At 42.6% G+C, this 18,921-nt stretch overlaps 1 protein-coding gene across 1 annotated transcript in view; it reads left to right on the top strand.

Moving 5' to 3' along the window:
* The first annotated feature begins 535 nt into the window (after positions 1 to 535).
* KIF13B (kinesin family member 13B) overlaps positions 536 to 18,921 on the top strand; it is a 199,254-nt gene continuing 180,868 nt past the window's right edge. The window contains exons 1-2 of the mRNA XM_065400572.1: positions 536 to 642; positions 11,045 to 11,138. Coding sequence (XP_065256644.1) covers positions 588 to 642; positions 11,045 to 11,138 — 149 coding nt within the window. The 5' untranslated portion in view covers positions 536 to 587. The remainder of the gene's footprint in view (positions 643 to 11,044; positions 11,139 to 18,921) is intronic.

The raw sequence follows: 18,921 nt of genomic DNA, 5'->3' as shown, positions 1-18,921 counted from the left end.
GACCCTACCCCCTACCTGTACCCTGACTGCCCAAAACCTTCTCCACACCCCCAGACAGACCCCCCCCCCGAACTCCCGACCCCCCCCCCGCTCCCTGTCTCTTGACTGCCCCCTCCAGAACCTCCCTGCCCCTTCTCCGACCCCCTGGCCCCCTTACCGTGCCGCTCAGACCAGCGTGCTGCGGAGCGGCGCGCCGGGCAGTAAGGGGGGGGAGCAGGAGCAGGGGGAGGAGCTCCAGACTGCCGGAGGCCCGATGTGAATGGCAGGTGTGTCGCTGCAAGCCAGAAGGCAGGGGCACCATCTAATATGGTCCCTGCATCCTCAAGGGACTACATGTCCCAGCATGCAAAGCTCTACGTTGCGTCACAGGGACGCACGGGACGACGCTTCCCAGCACGCATCACGTCCTCCTGACCCTCCCAGCCCGAGGCGTGGCGCGTTGCCCGCTGGGGGCTGTAGTCCCGTTCCCTCCCGCATGGAGTCCCGAGGCTCCTCCCTCCGCTTCCCCCTGCCGGCAGGGTGTCCCGTGCCTCCTTGGAAGACGGAAGCCGAGGAGGAGGAGGGAGAGTCGGAGGAGCGGCGACGGGATGGGTGACTCCAAAGTGAAGGTGGCGGTGCGGGTCCGTCCCATGAACAGGAGAGGTGAGTGCAGCCCAGCCCAGCCCCCTGCGCGCCCGGCCGAGGGGGGAAAGGGAGAGACGTGGGGAGATACCGACCGCCCCTGCTCCCTGCCCCTCGCTGAGGGGGGAGACACCGACCCCCCCCCCCCCGTGGGGAGAGACACCGACCGCCCGCCCCTGCTCCCTGCCCCTCGCTGAGGGGGGAGACACCGACCCCCCCCAGTGGGGAGAGACACCGACCGCCCCTGCTCCCTGCCCCTCGCTGAGGGGGGAGACACCGACCCCCCCCCGTGGGGAGAGACACCGACCGCCCGCCCCTGCTCCCTGCCCCTCGCTGAGGGGGGAGACACCGACCCCCCCCCCCCCCCCCGTGGGGAGAGACACTGACCGACCGACCCTGCTCCCTGCCCCTCGCTGAGGGGGGAGACGCTGACCAACAGCCTCCCCCATCTGAGGGGGGGGGAGACATCGACCGACCCCCCCTCCTCTCTGAGGTGGGAGAGAGACAGTGACCGGCCAATGCCCCCCACACACACTCCCCTCGCTGAGGGGGGGGGGAGAGATAGTGACCGACACCCCCTGGGGAGAGAGAGAGACCCTCCCCCCCCCCCCCCGACTAATTCACGTCTAGGGTGACCAGACAGCAAATGTGGAAAATCGGGACAGGAGGTGGGGGGTAATAGGTGCCTATATAAGAAAAAAACCCAAAAATCGGGACTGTCCCGATAAAATCGGGACATCTGGTCACCCTATTCACGTCCCCCCTGTAACCACCCCACATTTCTGTCCTTTATGATTCTCATTCCTTCTAAGGTCTCCCCCTTCATAATCTTCCTCTCTTCTCTTCCTGCCTCCATAGAATCCCCCACCTCCTGCACCCATTTTACAATGGGGCTCCTTCCTTGTCCCTTCACTTCCTTCCCACTCAGATTTCTTCCTTCCCTGTCCCCCCCTCTCATTCTCCCACCCCCATCAGCTTTCCCTTCTCCCTTCCATGAAATGACTCCTCCCCCTCCCTCCCCCCACATGTGAGAGTGACCCAAAGTGTCCCAGACTATGGGGACATGAGGATAAAAGCAGCTGGAAGAGGAAGTGTGAATCGATGGGGGAATTTTAAAAAATAATACACCCCATAGGCAAGTTTCAATTACAGACTGGGTATTTTTCTTTTCTTTTTTCTTTTACTTTTTTTTTTTTTTTAATCAGAAAAATTCAGTTGCTGCAGCTGGTCGAGAAACAAATTTACAAAAGGAAATATAGCATTTAAAAAAGTCAGGAAATAAATTAAGGAAAAAATATACACGCACACACAATTAGTATCTCAATAGAACACTTCTGATTCACCTGAATCTTACTGTAATGAACAGTGAGGTAATGCCAGGTTTGTGTACTACTGAGGTAAATGAGGGTTGCCCATCAATGTTGCAATTGAGGTATGTGTTATGCAGTCTTAAAGTCTGACGGTCTTAGGGATCATCCTCTGGTAACACTTTAAAAGTTGTTCTTGTGGTTTTATTTTTTTAATAAACCTAGAGGCAAGAGAGTGATTTTTAAAAACCTGTGTTGTAATTTGCATTTAATTTTTAGTAACATTAGTATGAATCTTGGGAGGTCTTTGGATGTGAATTGAGAAATAGTCTGAATTCTGTTCAGGGTCATTGCTCATGACCCCCAAAAGGAGACTTTAAAATATTATAAACCTGTTGCTGACTGACTGTAGACACTTAACCTTTGAAATATTCTTGATGTCTGCATGCTGTTATTGTCTTTGGACTGTAAATTCCTCAGGGTAGGGAGCTTTCTGCTGTAGATCTATAAAGTGGCATATAAGTCTGTGTTACACTTCTAGGCTTTGTATAAATAAGTAGTAATAGGTTCTTTGCAGAAGAAGTACAAGGATCTCTGTGCTGAAAAGTTTCAGAGTAGCAGCCGTGTTAGTCTGTATCCGCAAAAAGAACAGGAGTACTTGTGGCACCTTAGAGACTAACAAATTTATTAGAGCATAAGCTTTCGTGGGCTACAGCCCACTTCTTCGGATGCATATATCCGAAGAAGTGGGCTGTAGCCCACGAAAGCTTATGCTCTAATAAATTTGTTAGTCTCTAAGGTGCCACAAGTACTCCTGTTCTTTTTGTGCTGAAAAGGTTACCATTTTATCTATAAAAAGAACAGGAGTACTTGTGGCACCTTAGAGACTAACAAATTTATTAGAGCATAAGCTTTCGTGGGCTACAGCCCACTTCTTCGGATGCATATACTTGCGGATACAGACTAACACGGCTGCTACTCTGAAACCTATCATTTTATCTATGGTACTATTGGACCGAACGAGCTCCCATTATAGCTAATGGGGGTTGGATTGGGCCCCATATAAATAACTACATCTGCCTCCTTGCAAGACAGGTTTACCACACTAACTTCTTGCATTGAAGTGGGTGTTTGAGTAAACATTCATTGGTCCACTTATGTTGCTCATTTGTTGCATCTTGGCTCAGATTGCATCCCAATACTATAAACACTTATGTGCGTAATCTCATTGAGTTCTGTGGAACTACTCACATGAGTGAGGACCTGATGGTCTTCTGGGCAAGAACCATATCTTCGTTGTTGTATATTTAGCAACTAATATAATGAAACCCTGAACCTTTTTGGGGTGCTACCAAAGTATCTAATAATAATTATTATTATTACTATTGTTCACAGCTGTTTTCTTCAGTTGACTAGAACTATGTTGGGGTGTCTTGGTTCCAATGTAATTCTTTTTACTAAAGAATATTCACAAGCTCTCAATTTCATCATGATGCCAATCTGTAACTTCAAGTGAAGTGACATTTATTTTTATGGTAGCTAGGGTGAGTGCTTTACTTCACTTTATAAAAGTGTGTGATGTGATCCAGTTAAATGTCAACTGGATCCATAAAAACAAATAAGGGAAACCTAATGGCAGACAATTTGAACTCTTAAAATTTATTTTTACACTTCTGTCTTCAAGTTTATTTTTCATTCCAAATAGTATTGATAGATGCACTAAATGTGTTTGATTCATATATAAATCCTTTCAGTTATCTTAACAACAACCTTAGCTGGAGAAGATGGTTTAGTGATCTCTGCTTCAAATTTGAAGTACCTAGATTCCTTGGAACCATATGTTTAAATCTCTGTCATGTTCTCTCAGACCTTCCTCTTTCCAAGGTAGATAATTGTTGTACTTAAAGTACTGCACAGAATCTTTTCAGGGGGAATAAGGCAAAACGCTACATTTATTAGTAATACATGTATTCATTAACACTATCATATGTATATAATATATTACACTTACACTCACACACACACACACAAACACACTCCGTCTTGTTGTTACCAATTAGTTTAGGGCTACCATATGTCCGGATTTCCCCGGACATGTCCGGCTTTTCGGTGTATAAATAGCTGTCCGGGGGGGATTTTTAAAAATCTAAAAATGTCCGGGATTTCCCCCCGGTCGGCTATTTATAGACAGAAAAGCGGCGGCCAAGCGCCGCTGGGCACCCAAAGCCCCTTCCTGGCTCCCCCCATCCCCTGCAGCCTTACCACGCTGTCCGGCCCGCAGCTGTCTTCCCCCTCCTCCCCTCCCCTGAACGCTCCGCCCCCTGCTCCTCCCCCTCCCCTGCTTCCCGCGAATCAGATCTTCGCGGGAAGTCTGAAAAGAAGCAGGGGCAAGCGGGAGGCAGCAGCAGGTAAGCTGGGGCGGGGGGGCGCGAGGAGGAGAGCTCCGGGGAGGCGCAGGGCGGCTTAGATGGGGGTGGGGTCCTAGGGGGCAGTTAGTGGCAGGGGTCCCAGGAGGGGGCAGTCAGGGGACAAGGAGCGGGGGGGGGTTGGGGGTTCTGAGGGGGGGCAATCAGGGGGTGGGAAGTGGGAGGGAGTGGATGGGGCGGGGCAGGGGCAGGGCTAGAGCGGGGCTCCTCCCCCCCCCCCGTGTCCTCTTTTTTGCTTGTGGAAATATGATAACCCTAAATTAGTTGCTCCCCTTAACTTCACTGGCCAGGTGAGTTAGATGGGTGAGGGGGTGGAGCCGGGCTTCTGCCGATCTGGATCGATGCTCCCATGTTGACAAGACGAGACCCGGGGTCCTCTGCAAGACACCTCACTTTTATAGCAGCTTCCCTCTCATGCAAATCTATACCAGATTCAAAATCTGTGTCTGTGTCCATTGGTCCTTTGTGCTGCTTTCTTCTGGGTGTTGTTCCAATGCTGCAAAGAGGGTGTTTCCAAAAGAAGGTGCTTGCTTCTAACCCCTGAGACCATCAGTATGTCTGCTTGTCTTTAATGAGCCCACTTGACACGTTTTATTGTCCTTGGGTCTGGCTCCCAGCCCCTCTCCAACAGTTGAGGCTGTCAGGAGGTGCTGCCTTCCATGCCTTGCTCATCCACACCTCATTCATTCAACAGGGCAATTGATTAAGAGTGGGGGGGGGGAAGCTTTTGTTTTACTGCTAGCAAAAAGAAATTTTTCTTCTATCTTATTCTATCCTTAGGGGCTATAATATTATACCAAGGGCAATGCAAAGTTTCTAAATGAGGCTTTGATACAAAGTCTCCATATACCAAGGCTCATCAATACAAGGTTTCTATATGAGGCTTTGATACAAAGTCCCATGAAAACAGAGGTCACACGTGGGTAGACCCACCACAAGGTTATATGAAGAGGCACAATGTAAAGTCATATGAAAATTATCAGAGATTTATCTACATAATTGAGTACCACCCAGCTTGTTGAATGTAAGAACAAGGATTCTTGTGTCAGCTTGGATATTAAGGCCTTCTTTTCAAGAGAAGGAATTTTCTTAGGGCTTGTCTACACTGGCAATTTACAGTGCTGCAACTTTCTCGCTCAGGGGTGTGAAAAAACACCCCCCCTGAGCGCAGCAAGTTTCAGCGCTGTAAAGCGCCAGTATAGACAGTGCATGAGCGCTGGAAGCCATGCCCCTCATGGAGATGGGTTTTTTTTTTTTTTTTTTTAGAGCGCTGGGAGAGCTCTCTATATTTTCCACTATTATGCAATGTCCTGTGCACCAACTTTCTGTTGCCCTGGACTTTGGAGGTGGTTGCATTTCCACTATGTTATGTGTATATTGTTTGTGAAATTTTCTGGATGAAAGGTGCTACAGAAATATAAATGATGTATCTGAGAATTGAAGTTTATTATGCATGATTAATCTTATTGTTAGAGCATAACTAGTTTCACAAATGAAGTGGTAAATGTCACATCTTGATGACAAGTATCAGAGGGGTAGCCGTGTTAGTCTGGATCTGTAAAAGCAGCAGAGAGTCCTGTGGCACCTTATAGACTAACAGACGTATTGTATCAATGTAGCGTAGGTAGAGAAGGGGAGTGAGTGGACGAGAGCTGAGGAAGCGTTGTTCCAGGTCAGCCATAAAAATGTTGGCATATTGTGGGGCCATGTGGGTGCCCATGGCGGTGCCACTGGTCTGGAGGTATATATTGTCATCAAATTTGAAATAGTTGTGTGTGAGGATAAAGTCACAGAGCTCAGCAACCAGTTGTGCTGTGGCATCATCAGGGATACTGTTCCTGACAGTTTGTATTCCATCTGTGTGTGGGATGTTTGTGTAGAGAGCCTCTACATCCATGGTGGCTAGGATGGTGTTTTCTGGAAGGTCACCAATGCATTGTAGTTTTCTCAGGAAATCAGTGGTGTCACGGAGATAGCTGGGAGTGCTGGTGGCTTAGGGTCTGAGTAGAGAGTCCACATATCCAGACAGTCCTTCAGTGAGAGTGCCAATGCCCGAGATGATGAGGCATCCAGGATTTCCGGGTTTGTGGATCTTGAGTAGTAGATAGAATAACCCCGGTCGGGGCTCTAAGGGTATGTTGATTTGTTCCAGACAATACGTCTGTTAGTCTATAAGGACTCTTTGCTGCTTATCTTTATGTCAGTATGTGAAGAATAATACATTTTACTCTCCATTATCCTTTTAAAAGTGAAAGGTTAGAGTATATTAATATTAAACCCTCATAGTGTAAACAATAATAAACCCGGGGATCACTGTGGAAAACTATGCAGTGACACATAGATAAAGCATGTGGTTCTAGTTTGTTTCAGCTTGCTTAAAATATAATTGCATAACTGAGAAATGCTTGTAACTCCTTGGGTGTGCTTAGCATTTACTCTCAAAGGGGGACAATAATTATGAGTATGGCTCAGATTTTGTCACGGATATTTTTAGTAAAAATCATGGACAGGTTTCAGGCAATAAACAAAAATTCAGGGAAGCCCGTGACCTGCCCTTGATTTTTACTAAAAATATTCCTGACAAAATGGGGAGGGAGGAGGTTCCAGCTCCCAAAGGGGCTCTGGGGCCCGCCCACCCGCCACAGCTGGGCCGCTTCGGGTGGGGAGGGGGGGACCTGCTGTCCGCAGGGGCTGGGAGTTCCGGGGTCCCTCTGCTGCCCGGCAGCTAGGAGCTGCTGGGAGCCTGCCGACAGCAGCAGCTGAGAGCTACGGTGCTGCTTGCTGACAGTTCCAGCCCCAGGCAGAAAATGTCACGGTTGTCTCTGGAAGTCACAGATTCCGTAACTGCTGTGACCTCCTTGACATAATCGTAGCCTTAATTCTGAGCAATCACAGTTGAGTCAAATGTGTATACTGCAAAGGAAAATAATTTGTTAAACTAAGTAAATGTACTCTTAAGCCTAGTTTTGTATGAGATTACCTTGATGTTTTGGCTTTATGTTTACTTGATCATTTTGAAGTCAACAAATGATCAGATAAAGTCAAAGCGTAAACTCTGCTAAAACTGGTTTCTGGTTAGCATGTTTATGGGAGAGTAAACACCATTGCATTACGATTTGAGTGTAACTTTAAAGCAGCCATTACTTCAATGGAGCAGAGAAGTTTTGTAGTCTTGCACTCTATACTTCCACCAGCGTACTTGCTGGATCAGAAACTTTCCAGACTAATTAATTTACTTAAAATATTTGTGCAATGAACAGTATATGCAGCAGCAGAAATATCTGTAAAAAAGAATGCACAGCCACATGGAATGCCTTTATGAGGAACATTTGGCAGGCTGTCTTTTCTTGTATATCAGACTGAGCAGCAGAAGACAAAAGGAACACTTCCGATGGGTTTTCAGCAACTTGTCATTAATTCTCGTGATGTCGAGCGTCTCTTTGAGTTATAACTTATCTAGCTGATGTGATCGCAATACAGTATTGTGCTCTTCCTGATGCACTCATACATATTAAACAATCTATAATTACTGCAAACTGAAAATTGTATGAATTGTACTTACACAATTATATAGCAGAGGAAACTTGAAAGAGGACTGTCTAGAAATAAAGGGCTGTTAGGTTGAAGGGACATATCACCTTAAAACACACTGCTGTCTGTTTTAAATAACTGTTGTACAAGGAATGCCTACATTTGCTATAACTTTGCTCAGATTTTTTTCTTCTTAGTTTTGTTTACTTTGTGCAGTTGGCAGTACTTCGTATATCATCAGTTGGTTTTCCCTTTGTTGGCCTTTCACATAGCAAAGGGAAGAAATAATGACTTTTCAGATTTTTCTAAAACAAAAGATGACAGAGAGCATATGTGGTATCTGAAACTACTTTCAACATTTAAAAAAAACCACACTAATTTTTAAGATGATGGTGCTTCTTTAAAATATTTTTTAAAACATTTTTTGTGTTCTAAAACTTCAAGGTTAAAAAATAAATGCTTTCAAAACTCTTCACATTTAATGCTATTTAGATTTCTGCATTTTTCTCAGCTTGGACAAACTTTAGTAAACAAAAACCTAACTTCACATTTAGGTCCTCATGCAGTAGCATAATACCACAACATACAGTTGTAAACTTTGCAGCGCAATGTTAATCTGTTTTAAATTGGAAAAAAGAAATTCCACTGGCATTTTAAAAAAAAAATCAGGTAAAACTTCTGTTGGTCTCCAACTTTGTGAAAGCTTATTTTGAACTTCTATTTCAGGCCAAATTTGACCTGGCAGAAAAATTAAAGCTTTAGTTATTTATACAGTTAATACCATTTTCATGTTCATAGTTTTCATACTTCAGTTATTCAGTATAAACCACATAAAATACACCTTTTAGTCATTTTAGCCAACAGATTTCCTAAAACTGAAATGCTTGTTTTAAAAGGCAACATAACTCCTCAATCTTGACCAACATTTTGATAAATTGCAGGCATACAAGTTTTACTTTAGCATCTCACTTTTCCTTAGAATTATCACAAAGCACTTCTTACAAACTGTATATTAGGATCACTTTGTCTACCATTGAACTTTAGCCACCTCAGAGGTAGCTGTTTAAAAATACCCTACATCAGTATGTAATAGTTCAGAAATTTCCATATATGCCTGATTTCTTGGGTCCCAGATCCAATCTATAAAATCCCCTGAAAGTTGTATCTGCCTTAGAACTGGTAAGTTAGGTGTGGGTCTAAAATTGTATTTATCTACAAAATTTGAGGTGAAATTGGACATGCAGTTCCTTAATTTTCACCCTAAATAAAGAGGTAGAGTTGACATAACCCCACAAAGTCTTTGGGCTAGTCACAGGGCTAAAAGCATAAGGCTTGTGTGTGGGATCTCTTATAAGACTTATAAGGGTTGCCAGGAGGTTGATGCACTTAGGTGAAGCCCCACTCCAGTGCAGCTCCTCAGGTCTTCAGGACCTGGGCTCTTCTTCTAATGATTTTAAGAAGATGAATCTCCCCTCAAGCACACCTTGAAGGAATCAAGAAAAAGGTGTGGAGAGAGGAAATGCCCACCATTTTCCTTCATGCCTGAGTTGCACAATAGGAATTAATTCATTCAAATGAAGCTAACATATTGGCACATATGAGTGGTGAGTGCACACTATCTAACAGTTATTCACATGACTTTGTTAAACACCTGATGCAAATCCAAAAGGTAAATTTGGATACGTGGCAAACATACTTTTGATTTCTTTTGTTTTCAGGGTAGATGTCCCATCCCCATGCTCTGCAGCTCTGAAATAGGCTTTTGTTACTCTATAGTAAATATTTTCCAAGATGATGAAACTGTGAAGTCTCCAAAATTAATCAGCTGATTACTGTATCCTGGTAGTATTCTTCTGCCTTCAGTGAAACAAGTGGTTGTTGATTGTGCTTCCCCAGTTAATGCTGTATCTAGCCCAGTAGATCTGGTAGCATTAATCAGTATTGCCAGCCCCAAGCAGTCAATCAAGAGTCAGTCTTTAAAAATAATCACAAGATTGGTTTAAAAATCATGAGACTTTTAAAAAAAATAGTTTTTGCTCTTTGCATTCTGGTGTCTGAGCCTTCACATCCATCATAGGGTTTTTTTTAACCTATTTGTGATAAGGTAAAAAACAAATCTATTCATAGATGGCTACATGGAAAATGAAAGAAACCTGCTTCTACTATGTTACTTTTGTAGTGCCCAGAAGTGTGTTAGGTGTTTCACAGAATAACTTGAAACACATGGCCCTTGCCTCAAAGAGTTTACAGTTTAAATTTGAGATGTTATGCAAAGAGTGGAGGTGGGGATGAGGATTACAGTAAACATGGTTAGTCAGTTTAGGCATGAACACATCTTGGTGACTCAACTAAGGTTTTTTTAGCATGTAAAAGTGAGGATATTCTGTTCAGGTTCTTATTCAGCTTTCATAATCATAGTATCTGAGCTTCTTTCAGAAGTGATTTAAGCAATATGATTAGTATCTGTCATGAATATAGAAAATAATACTATTTACTCATTTTGGGCCTTGTAAAAGTGGATTTTCTAGATCTGGTGTCATAATATTGCTCCCGTTTCACCCTATCGACGACTCCACCTGTTGGTGAGTAAGCACTTCAGTCTTGCTTCACTTCTACCAAAAACTAGTTTCAGTACTTGAGGTGGAGAGTATTCCCATACTCTCCTAACGGTTTTATTACCCGCACCAGCTAGCCTGTTACTTCCAGGGATGTCACCCCTCTTGTCTCTAGTAGTTGGTCTGGAATCTGCTGGTGTCTCAGTGCTGGCAACTGGCACGAGATCTCTGTGTCACACCAGTGGATGAGTACATAACTGGAAACTTGCCTCATACTAGGGCCAGCCTACCCCCTGACTAGATATGTGAAACTGTGACAGCAGCAAGGAGAGCTGCCAAGGTGGTACCATGCTAATAGTTACTTCCCTAAAAGAAGTCTCTTATTGCCTTCGACAAAACTTAAATACTACTTTCATTTTGAAAAGAATAAATGCTTTTAAATCAGACTAAATCAATCACAATAGAATATCTCTGGCACTGAAGTTTAACACTAGTTCTCTTTTTATTGTGTGGCTAGTGGGGAGCTTGGTGGCTAGAGGAAGCAATGGTACATAAAATCTGGTACATTAAGAATAGCATTTGACACTTTTTTATTTCTTTATAGAGTTTGATCTGCATACAAAATGTGTGGTGGATGTGGACACAAACAAGGTTATTCTTCACCCTGTAAACACCAATCTTGCAAAGGGAGATGCCAGGTAAGACTTTTAAACTAAGCAGCACTGGTCTAGTACATTAGGTATAGATCTAGCAACTGGGAGATTTTGGTTCCTACATGTGATCTTGGGCACATTTCTTAAATTCTCCATCTTTAAAATGAGGCCAATAATGTGTACCCACCTCAGTAAGGTACTCTTGAGATCTACAGGTGATTCTAGAGTGAATACTTGCTCACCACCCTTCCCTAACTAATATTTCAACCCATAATGCCATTAGTTACCTTTTCATTTATTCATTTCTGTACTCCTGTCTGCGTTGTTTTAGATGTGACAGCTGATTTCAGAGCAGGGCAAAGTCTCCCTCATTTTTGGAGGAAGGAAATTTGCTCATACTTTTTTATCCAACTGTGCTTGTGTCTGGTCAGTAAGGGAAAGGACATGCAGGCATATTGGAGAGATCTATAGCTATAGTAGGTGCCTAGATATTGAGGGTATTCGATGCATTAGGAATGCTTAGCATGGAGATGACAGTTGAAGGCAGGGACTACCTTTTGTGTAGAAAATGACCAAGAGACTGCAAATTTATTAACCCCTAAATGCCAAAGATCCTGTTGATGTTTGAAAGAGGGGGGAGAGTGACTAGCTTATTTCTTGTTTGCTCTCAGGAGAAGAAAGGAGAAACAGAAAACAAAGTGGGCTGAAAGAAAGAAGGGTGAAGTGTAGAGATAGACCAGTGAAAATGTACTGAAAACAATACAGCAAAAGAGATGACATTATCCATTTATTTAAAAAAAGAGCAAAAACAGTAGTTAGGAAGTATATTGATGCTAGGAAGGTAAGGAAAGAATAACAGGTGAAAATTGTAGTTCTTTACATTTAAAAAAACTTACTTAAAGTTGGTTGACAGTGTTAAATACAATGCATAACTACTTTTTCCTTAAAATTACAGTGGTTTGGGGAGTGTAGTGGCACAGTAATTCATCCTGTCCAGTAGACTTAGTCTTTGGGCTAGAAGATGTCAAGTAAACTTCTCAAGCCCTAAGTAGCATGTGGAAAAGTGAGGCAAAAGGAGATTGAGACCCTATGCAAACTTCCACTGATGTCAATGAAAAGGCTTCTACTGAAGTCAGTGGAAGCTGGTTCAGGCCTTTTGTGACTTGCCCGAAGTCAAATAGGAAGTCTGGCAGAGCTAGGTATAGAACACACATTATTTAGCTCATAACTCCAGTCCTCTGCTCTAGCCACAAGACCAACTAATTCTGTCTCGAAAGTTGTCTAAACTGTTCATGTAAAGTCACTGGTAGTGGGTAAGGAACATGTAGTTAAAATACATGTTGTGGGTGGGAAATTCAATCACGTGGTGGAAGTGCTTTCACTTCCCTGGACTGAGTCAGCTCACTAAACAATGGGCAAAGTTCAGATTTGCTAGACTGTTATATTGGGATTACAAGGTGTGTATCCCCTGTGAAAGGAAAACTAGCATTCCTCCCACTTCTAAGTAAATAGACTGAAGGCCTAAGTACAAAACTGAGAACCATATAATTGGAGCAAAGCCAGATGGAGGTTGGCGGTGTGGAACACAGTAGCTCATATTCATTGTTGTTTTTTTATGGATTACATGGCTACCTCATCCCTGTCCTTTACCTGTGACATTGGCCAGTCTGATTAAAGTTCTGCATTACACATCCCTCCATCCACAAATGTCAGAAAATCTGGTACTGTGGCCAAGTCAACAGGCAAGCAAGGATTTTCCATTTCCCAGTTTCCACAGTCTGTGAAATATTACTTTAGGGACAAATACAGTCCTGCATAACTGAAAAGGGTAGCAGAGAGTCAGAGAAATTTGGCTGTGGCACGAGGGTTGAGGGAACATATCTGTATCTAGCAGCTTTATATCAAAACATCTGCACTGTCCCTACATCCTCCCCACACAAATTCCTCGAGGCCAGGCTCATGAGTTTGTGGAAAATTCCTCACTGCTTTTTTCAAGTTTTAGGTAGAAGATTTCAGGCAGTAACGAAAATTCAGTTGATAAGATGTCCTAGTCTTGGATAAGGGACCGTGAAGTGAGGTTGTACATGAACAAGGCAATTTATAATTCAGTTACTAGTAACTCATGGGATCTTTGTATTCCGTATTAAAGGAGGCTTTCTCCCCACTTGCCTTTCCCCTGCATCACAAAATAATCAACTGTAGAGTTTGGAAGGTTTGACTCCCTTTTTTTTTGTTTTATTTTAAACATTAAACAATCCAGCAAGTCAACTGTTTTGTCTGCTTTATGGCTTTACTTACATATGACTGGATGTTCAGTGACTAATCTTTTAATGATACTCTAGATTTGTAAAGCAAAACTTCATAGTTCGGAGTGTTGTTTAAAAGAAAAGTTGAAACTCCTGAGTTCTAGTCCAACTCTTAATGGATATCTTGAGAACTTGGACTTTAACATCTCTGCTTCTGTTTTTCCCCATCTGCAGGATGAATCTTGTATTTACCTACATTCGAGATGGTGAAAATTAATGTATGCTAGTCAAATGATTTGAAAGCCTTAGATGAAGTGTGTCTGACTCTGTGTGTTTCTGAACAGGTTACACCTTGAAGACACTTATTACCCCTGCTAGCCTTCCTTAACCCAGGAGTGGTCTTACATGGGACAGAGAAATCAAGCCAGTTACTGTATTGAGTAGCCCTTATTATGGCTTTGCTGGTAGTGTCAGTAATCTGCTCATGTAAAGTAGATCAACTTCAAAATCTACAGAATAACCTCCAAGCTGGTATGCTTGTACTAGTACTAGTTCTAATCTTACTTTGGTTTTGTGTATGTTCTTCCTCCCTTGTAAAGAAGGAAGCTATATTATATATATACACCTGTTCCGTAACGCTGTCTGCAAAGGCCTACCAAGAACAACTTCTCTAAAGCTGCTGTCATAAAAAATGCTTTGCTATAAATCCTTAGAAGTTGATCTTCTGTCTAGCTCCTCCCATCTCCACACTTACAGCACTGCAGCGGCACAGCTGCAGCACTTAGTGAATACGCTACCTATGTGAACAGGAGAGCGTCTCCCATCAGCATAGGTACTCCACCTCCCCGAGTGGCCGTAGCTATGTCGACCGGAGAAACCCTTCCGTTGACATAGCACTGTCTACACTGGGATTAGGTTCACAGGTGCTGACTTTTGTTTTTGCTGGTGGATTTCCCACCCCATCCTGCGGCCCCACTGCCACTTGGCCTCTTCCAGCTCCTGCTCTGCCCCGTCCCCCGAGACCCCCCCAAGTGCCTCTGCCGCTCACTCCTCTTTGCCCTCTTCCCTAAGCACCTCGCACCCACTGTTCGTTCCTTTCTGCCCCCTCCTGCCTTAAGGACGAATGACAGGAGAAGGGGGCAGAGAGGAGCAAACGACTATGGCCTCGGGGGAAGAGGCGCAGCATGGATGGGGCCCAAGGGGAAGAGGTCAAGCAGGGGCGGGGCCTCAGGCTGGAGTGCAGGCCAGGCAACGGGCCGGGGGTGCTGAGCACCTCCGATTTTTTTTCCGTGGGTGCTTGAGCCCTGGGGCACCCACAGAGTTGGCGCCTATGGTTATGTTGATATAACTATGTCGCCTGAAAATCCACACCCCTGAGCGACGTAGTTATACCAAGATAAGTTCCTAGTGTAGACCAAGCCTAATTTTATCTTATGGAGCTGTTTGTGTTCTCTCGGTTGCAGAAGGTCAGAGCTCATATTTCCTCACCAACATAAAATTTTACAGTGCACTGCAGGCATTAGTCAAAAGTTTATTAGTTTGTGGTTGGCATTGGGGAAGGGTGTGAATTCATTTTGATAAGGGTGAAAAGATAGTATCTGCATAGCAACTGGGATGTCTGTAAGAACTAAGTTTTTGAATAACCCATAAATAGATAGCACTTCCTGAAGCTTTTAAGGCTTCTTGATTCTAGACTCTTTTGTTTTGTTTTTTTGTTTAGAAAACATAGTATTTAAAAATACTGAGATTATTTTTTTGAAAGCCTAGAAATTAACTACTTTTGACCAATTAGGGAAAAGGAGTTAAATTACAGGGCATAACTATAATTGTGTGTAAAAGATAAACCCTTCACTAATTTGCATAGTGGTCACACCCAGGGTTATAAACAAAGAGCGATGGTTGTAAATTACAGCACTTACTAAATCTGTCCAATAGAAGCCAGCATTACAAAGAGTTTTGTACTTTTTTTTATTTTATTTTATTTTTTTTACCATGTGCCTTTATTAAGCGCTAAAAGTACTTTCAGATACTATGCATGTTCTTTAGTTCCAGTCCCTATTTATGGTTTTGTAGTCACATTACTATTTTCAACCCTCCCCCCCCCTTTCCCCATTATTGTATGACAGACTGACAAACAAGGGACCTTCCAGGGTAAATTGTGCAACTGACTACTTTATGCATTTGATAATTTTTGTATACAAACAAAAATGATCTTTCGGCTATACTAATATTAGGTAAAAACTGTTCAGTTACAAGTGTCATTGACGGTGACCCTCAAATATCTAACAACTGTCAAATATCTAACACTGCTCTTAGTAATAATAAATAATAAATAAATTAATAAATTTAAAAAAACATAAATCATGGTTTGTTTGTTTTTAGTGTTCAAAATGACAGCAGAGTCTGTTGCTAAGGAAACTGGGTTGTATAAAGAATTTACACAATTTTCACTATCCCCTAAGGAGTTTCAGAAAGCTGAAGATGGAATCAGCTGGCATCTTATTCAACTCTGAGATTTTTTGCATCCTCAGTATGCATGTTTGGAACTCATGGGTTACCTCTCTTTCGCTCACTTGATAAGCAGCAGCCCAACCAATTATAAGCAAGAACGTTTAGTGCCTTTATAGGATTCTTCAGCCACTCACCTTCCGCAGATTTTTCTGAGGCAGATGTGGCAGCCCCTACAGAGACTTGAGCGGGAGATGGCAAACAATTATGGGCTACAACCTTTGCCAGTAGAGATTCTTAACAGGCTCTACTTTGAAGAGCCGTGGAGACATGGCAACTGGATCATTATGGCTACCGCTAACCACTGGGTAATATCCCTTAGGAGATAAATCTTATCTAAGTGAACTTGACAGGGTATTGAGAAAGCAGAACTAATTTTCATGGAGCTCAGCAAACAGCCTAGCTGTTCTAGAGCAGGGTGAACTTTTCATAGACCGCAGATTTGAATGAGTGCCTGATTTAATAAGTTTGAGATGAAACAGTAGATAATCCAGTATGCTGAACTCTTTCTCTGTGTTGGGACTGATTGTTTTTTAATGAAGTTAAGAGCTCTTTGTTCCTGTTCCAGAAGAGAGGGAGATGGGGTTTTCCCCAGACCTGCTCTTTTCAGGTAATAAAGATGAGACTGTGTAAGAGATTGATGTATCAAAAGACATGGTGCTGGAAAATAATGATCTTTGAGTCCAGAGTATTAAGTAGCATACAACCAAGAGTTCTGAAGGGACTACAGGGTGAAGTGGCTGAACTGCTAACTAAAATATGCAATCTGTCAAACTAAGTAGTCAAGGGGTGAGAAGTAATCACTGTCATATGTTTAAAAAACAGCTAAGAGATGAGAGAGTAGGAATAAATGGTCAACTTTTTGCCTTATTGAATATTGACATTGGGGTGCCCCCAAGACGCTATTAGAACCAGAATTTTACTTTTATGAATTACCTGGAAAACACCTGAATAATGAGATGGCAAAATTTGCAAATGAGAAGAAATTATTTAGGCTAGTCGTGACTAGAGAAAACTGAGGAACTCCAGAGGGACCTAATACATCTACGTGAACAAGGTAGCATGATGGCAGATGAAATTTTATGTTGACAAATGCAAAGTAATGTAATACTCAGGGAAAAGGACCTGAGAAGTTCAATGAAAACATCTGCTCATTGTTTAACGTTGGTTTTAAAGGAGTGTGAATATAGTGCCATTGTATTTTTTTTTTTTTTTTTTAAAACAGCAGTTCATCCTTGCCTAAAATAATGAAGTCTTCAGTTCTGGTCACTCCATCTGAAAAACTGAGCAGAAACTGGAGATTTCCAGAGTTGGGATGCCAAAATGATTAGAGACGCATACACGAAGATGAAAAATTGGGACTGTTTAGAGAGGAGATGGAATGATTTGTAAAATAATGAATGGTGTAGAAAAGGCAAAGTGTGACTTCTTATGTACTCTCATAATATGAGAACAACAGGTCATTCAGTGAAGTAGTAGAAAGGCAACACAATGCATAATTACTCTGTTGATCTCATTGCCACAATATATCACTAAAGCCTAAAGCTTAATGGGATTCATAAAAGGATTATCTATTTATATTGATGGTGGGAACATACACAGTTACATTAAGTAGGATGACTTTCTTTTAGAAAGCATATCAACCTCATGATTCAGGGCATAAGCCATGACCACTTGTTTCTTGAGGTTATGCAGAAGCTTCCTTTATTGGGCAGGTTCCATATCTATTCAGTATGTGGTTTCCTGAACTTTACTCTGAAGCATCTGGTACTGAACGTGGCCAGAGACTGAATATTGGACTAGATGGATCACTTGTCAGGTCTGGTCCTGCAATTCTTATGTTGCTGTTTGACCTCAAGCCTGCTGGGGAAGGAAATGTTTCTGTGCCTGAAGATTAAAGGAGAATAAGTTACAATTTACAGCCTTTTTCTTTCCCCTTTCCTCCCTGTTGCTAGCTGTTGTTTTACTTTTGCTTGGGATGGCATCAATTCACAACTGATGTTCTGTGGGTGTAGAAACAGAACTTGTTAGTTAGTTGGCTCTGTGCACATCAGTATTCTGTTGAGGAATTTCTTGCCTTATGGATGAGTGTTCATATTCACTTCTAAAGCTTCAATTGTGAGTGGAATTTATGAGTTACATATTCAGTTTAGTCTTACACTAAACAATTCTTCATACTGTGTCTTGTAATATGAAAGCATCCACTAAGGAAGGACGTAGCATTTATGAAAAAGTTCCAAAAAATCCTGGACTGTGACTGGTTGGCCTTTTGACAACGAGCTGAGGGGAAGCCTGCAGCTCACAAGATCCATATTGGTGTACTGAGGGTGTGGAAATACAGCTAACCGGTAATTCTAGTGAGCAAAAAGAGCCTTGTGAGACTGATGTTTCCTGTATTACTAGTATTGCCTGTGTAGCTCTGTTGTCTGAGTGTTTGAAAACAGTATTTAACAGATGTGTTCAGTAAGATCACCTGGAGATCTTTCTTATGAAATTTTTTCATGCAAACTCTTGCTGACTTTTATAGATCAACTTCCTAAGCAAGCTTAAAGTTTAGCTGTAAAATAGTTCCTCTAATCCAGGCCTTTGTAATTTAAAATTATGACTTAACTATTTGAATGGTTGCACAGATTTTTGGCAAAACCAATTACTTTTTAAGTCAGTTATTAGTAGGACTTATTGTATTACAAGGCATATTAGACCTATATTATGTAGCATATTTCCTGATTTATGCAGTAGAGCTGAACTGTATTTTGTACTCAAAAGGGATCTTTAATTTTACTGAAATAATTCTGTGTGTGTGTGTGTGTGTGTGTGTGAGAGAGAGAGAGAGAGAGAGAGAGAGAGAGAGAGAGATCTCAAATGCCACTTGAATTCATCAAGAGCTTGTGTGGACTCCTGAGATACTTGGGCACTGCATGGCAGCTGACTACCCATCCTGCATGGAACTTAAGCTGGGTAAGTGTGGGGACAGGCAGAGGTAGAAGGATTTGAAATTCTATCTTGAGGACAGCAGAAGGAGGCTTCCAAGAGTATGCAACTGCCATCTAAGACTCATAAACCACGCAGAAGTG

This window comes from Emys orbicularis, chromosome 3 (genome assembly GCF_028017835.1).
Source record: "Emys orbicularis isolate rEmyOrb1 chromosome 3, rEmyOrb1.hap1, whole genome shotgun sequence".
In the NCBI taxonomy this organism is placed as follows: domain Eukaryota; kingdom Metazoa; phylum Chordata; order Testudines; family Emydidae; genus Emys; species Emys orbicularis.
This window is presented reverse-complemented; position numbering and strand designations above follow the sequence as displayed.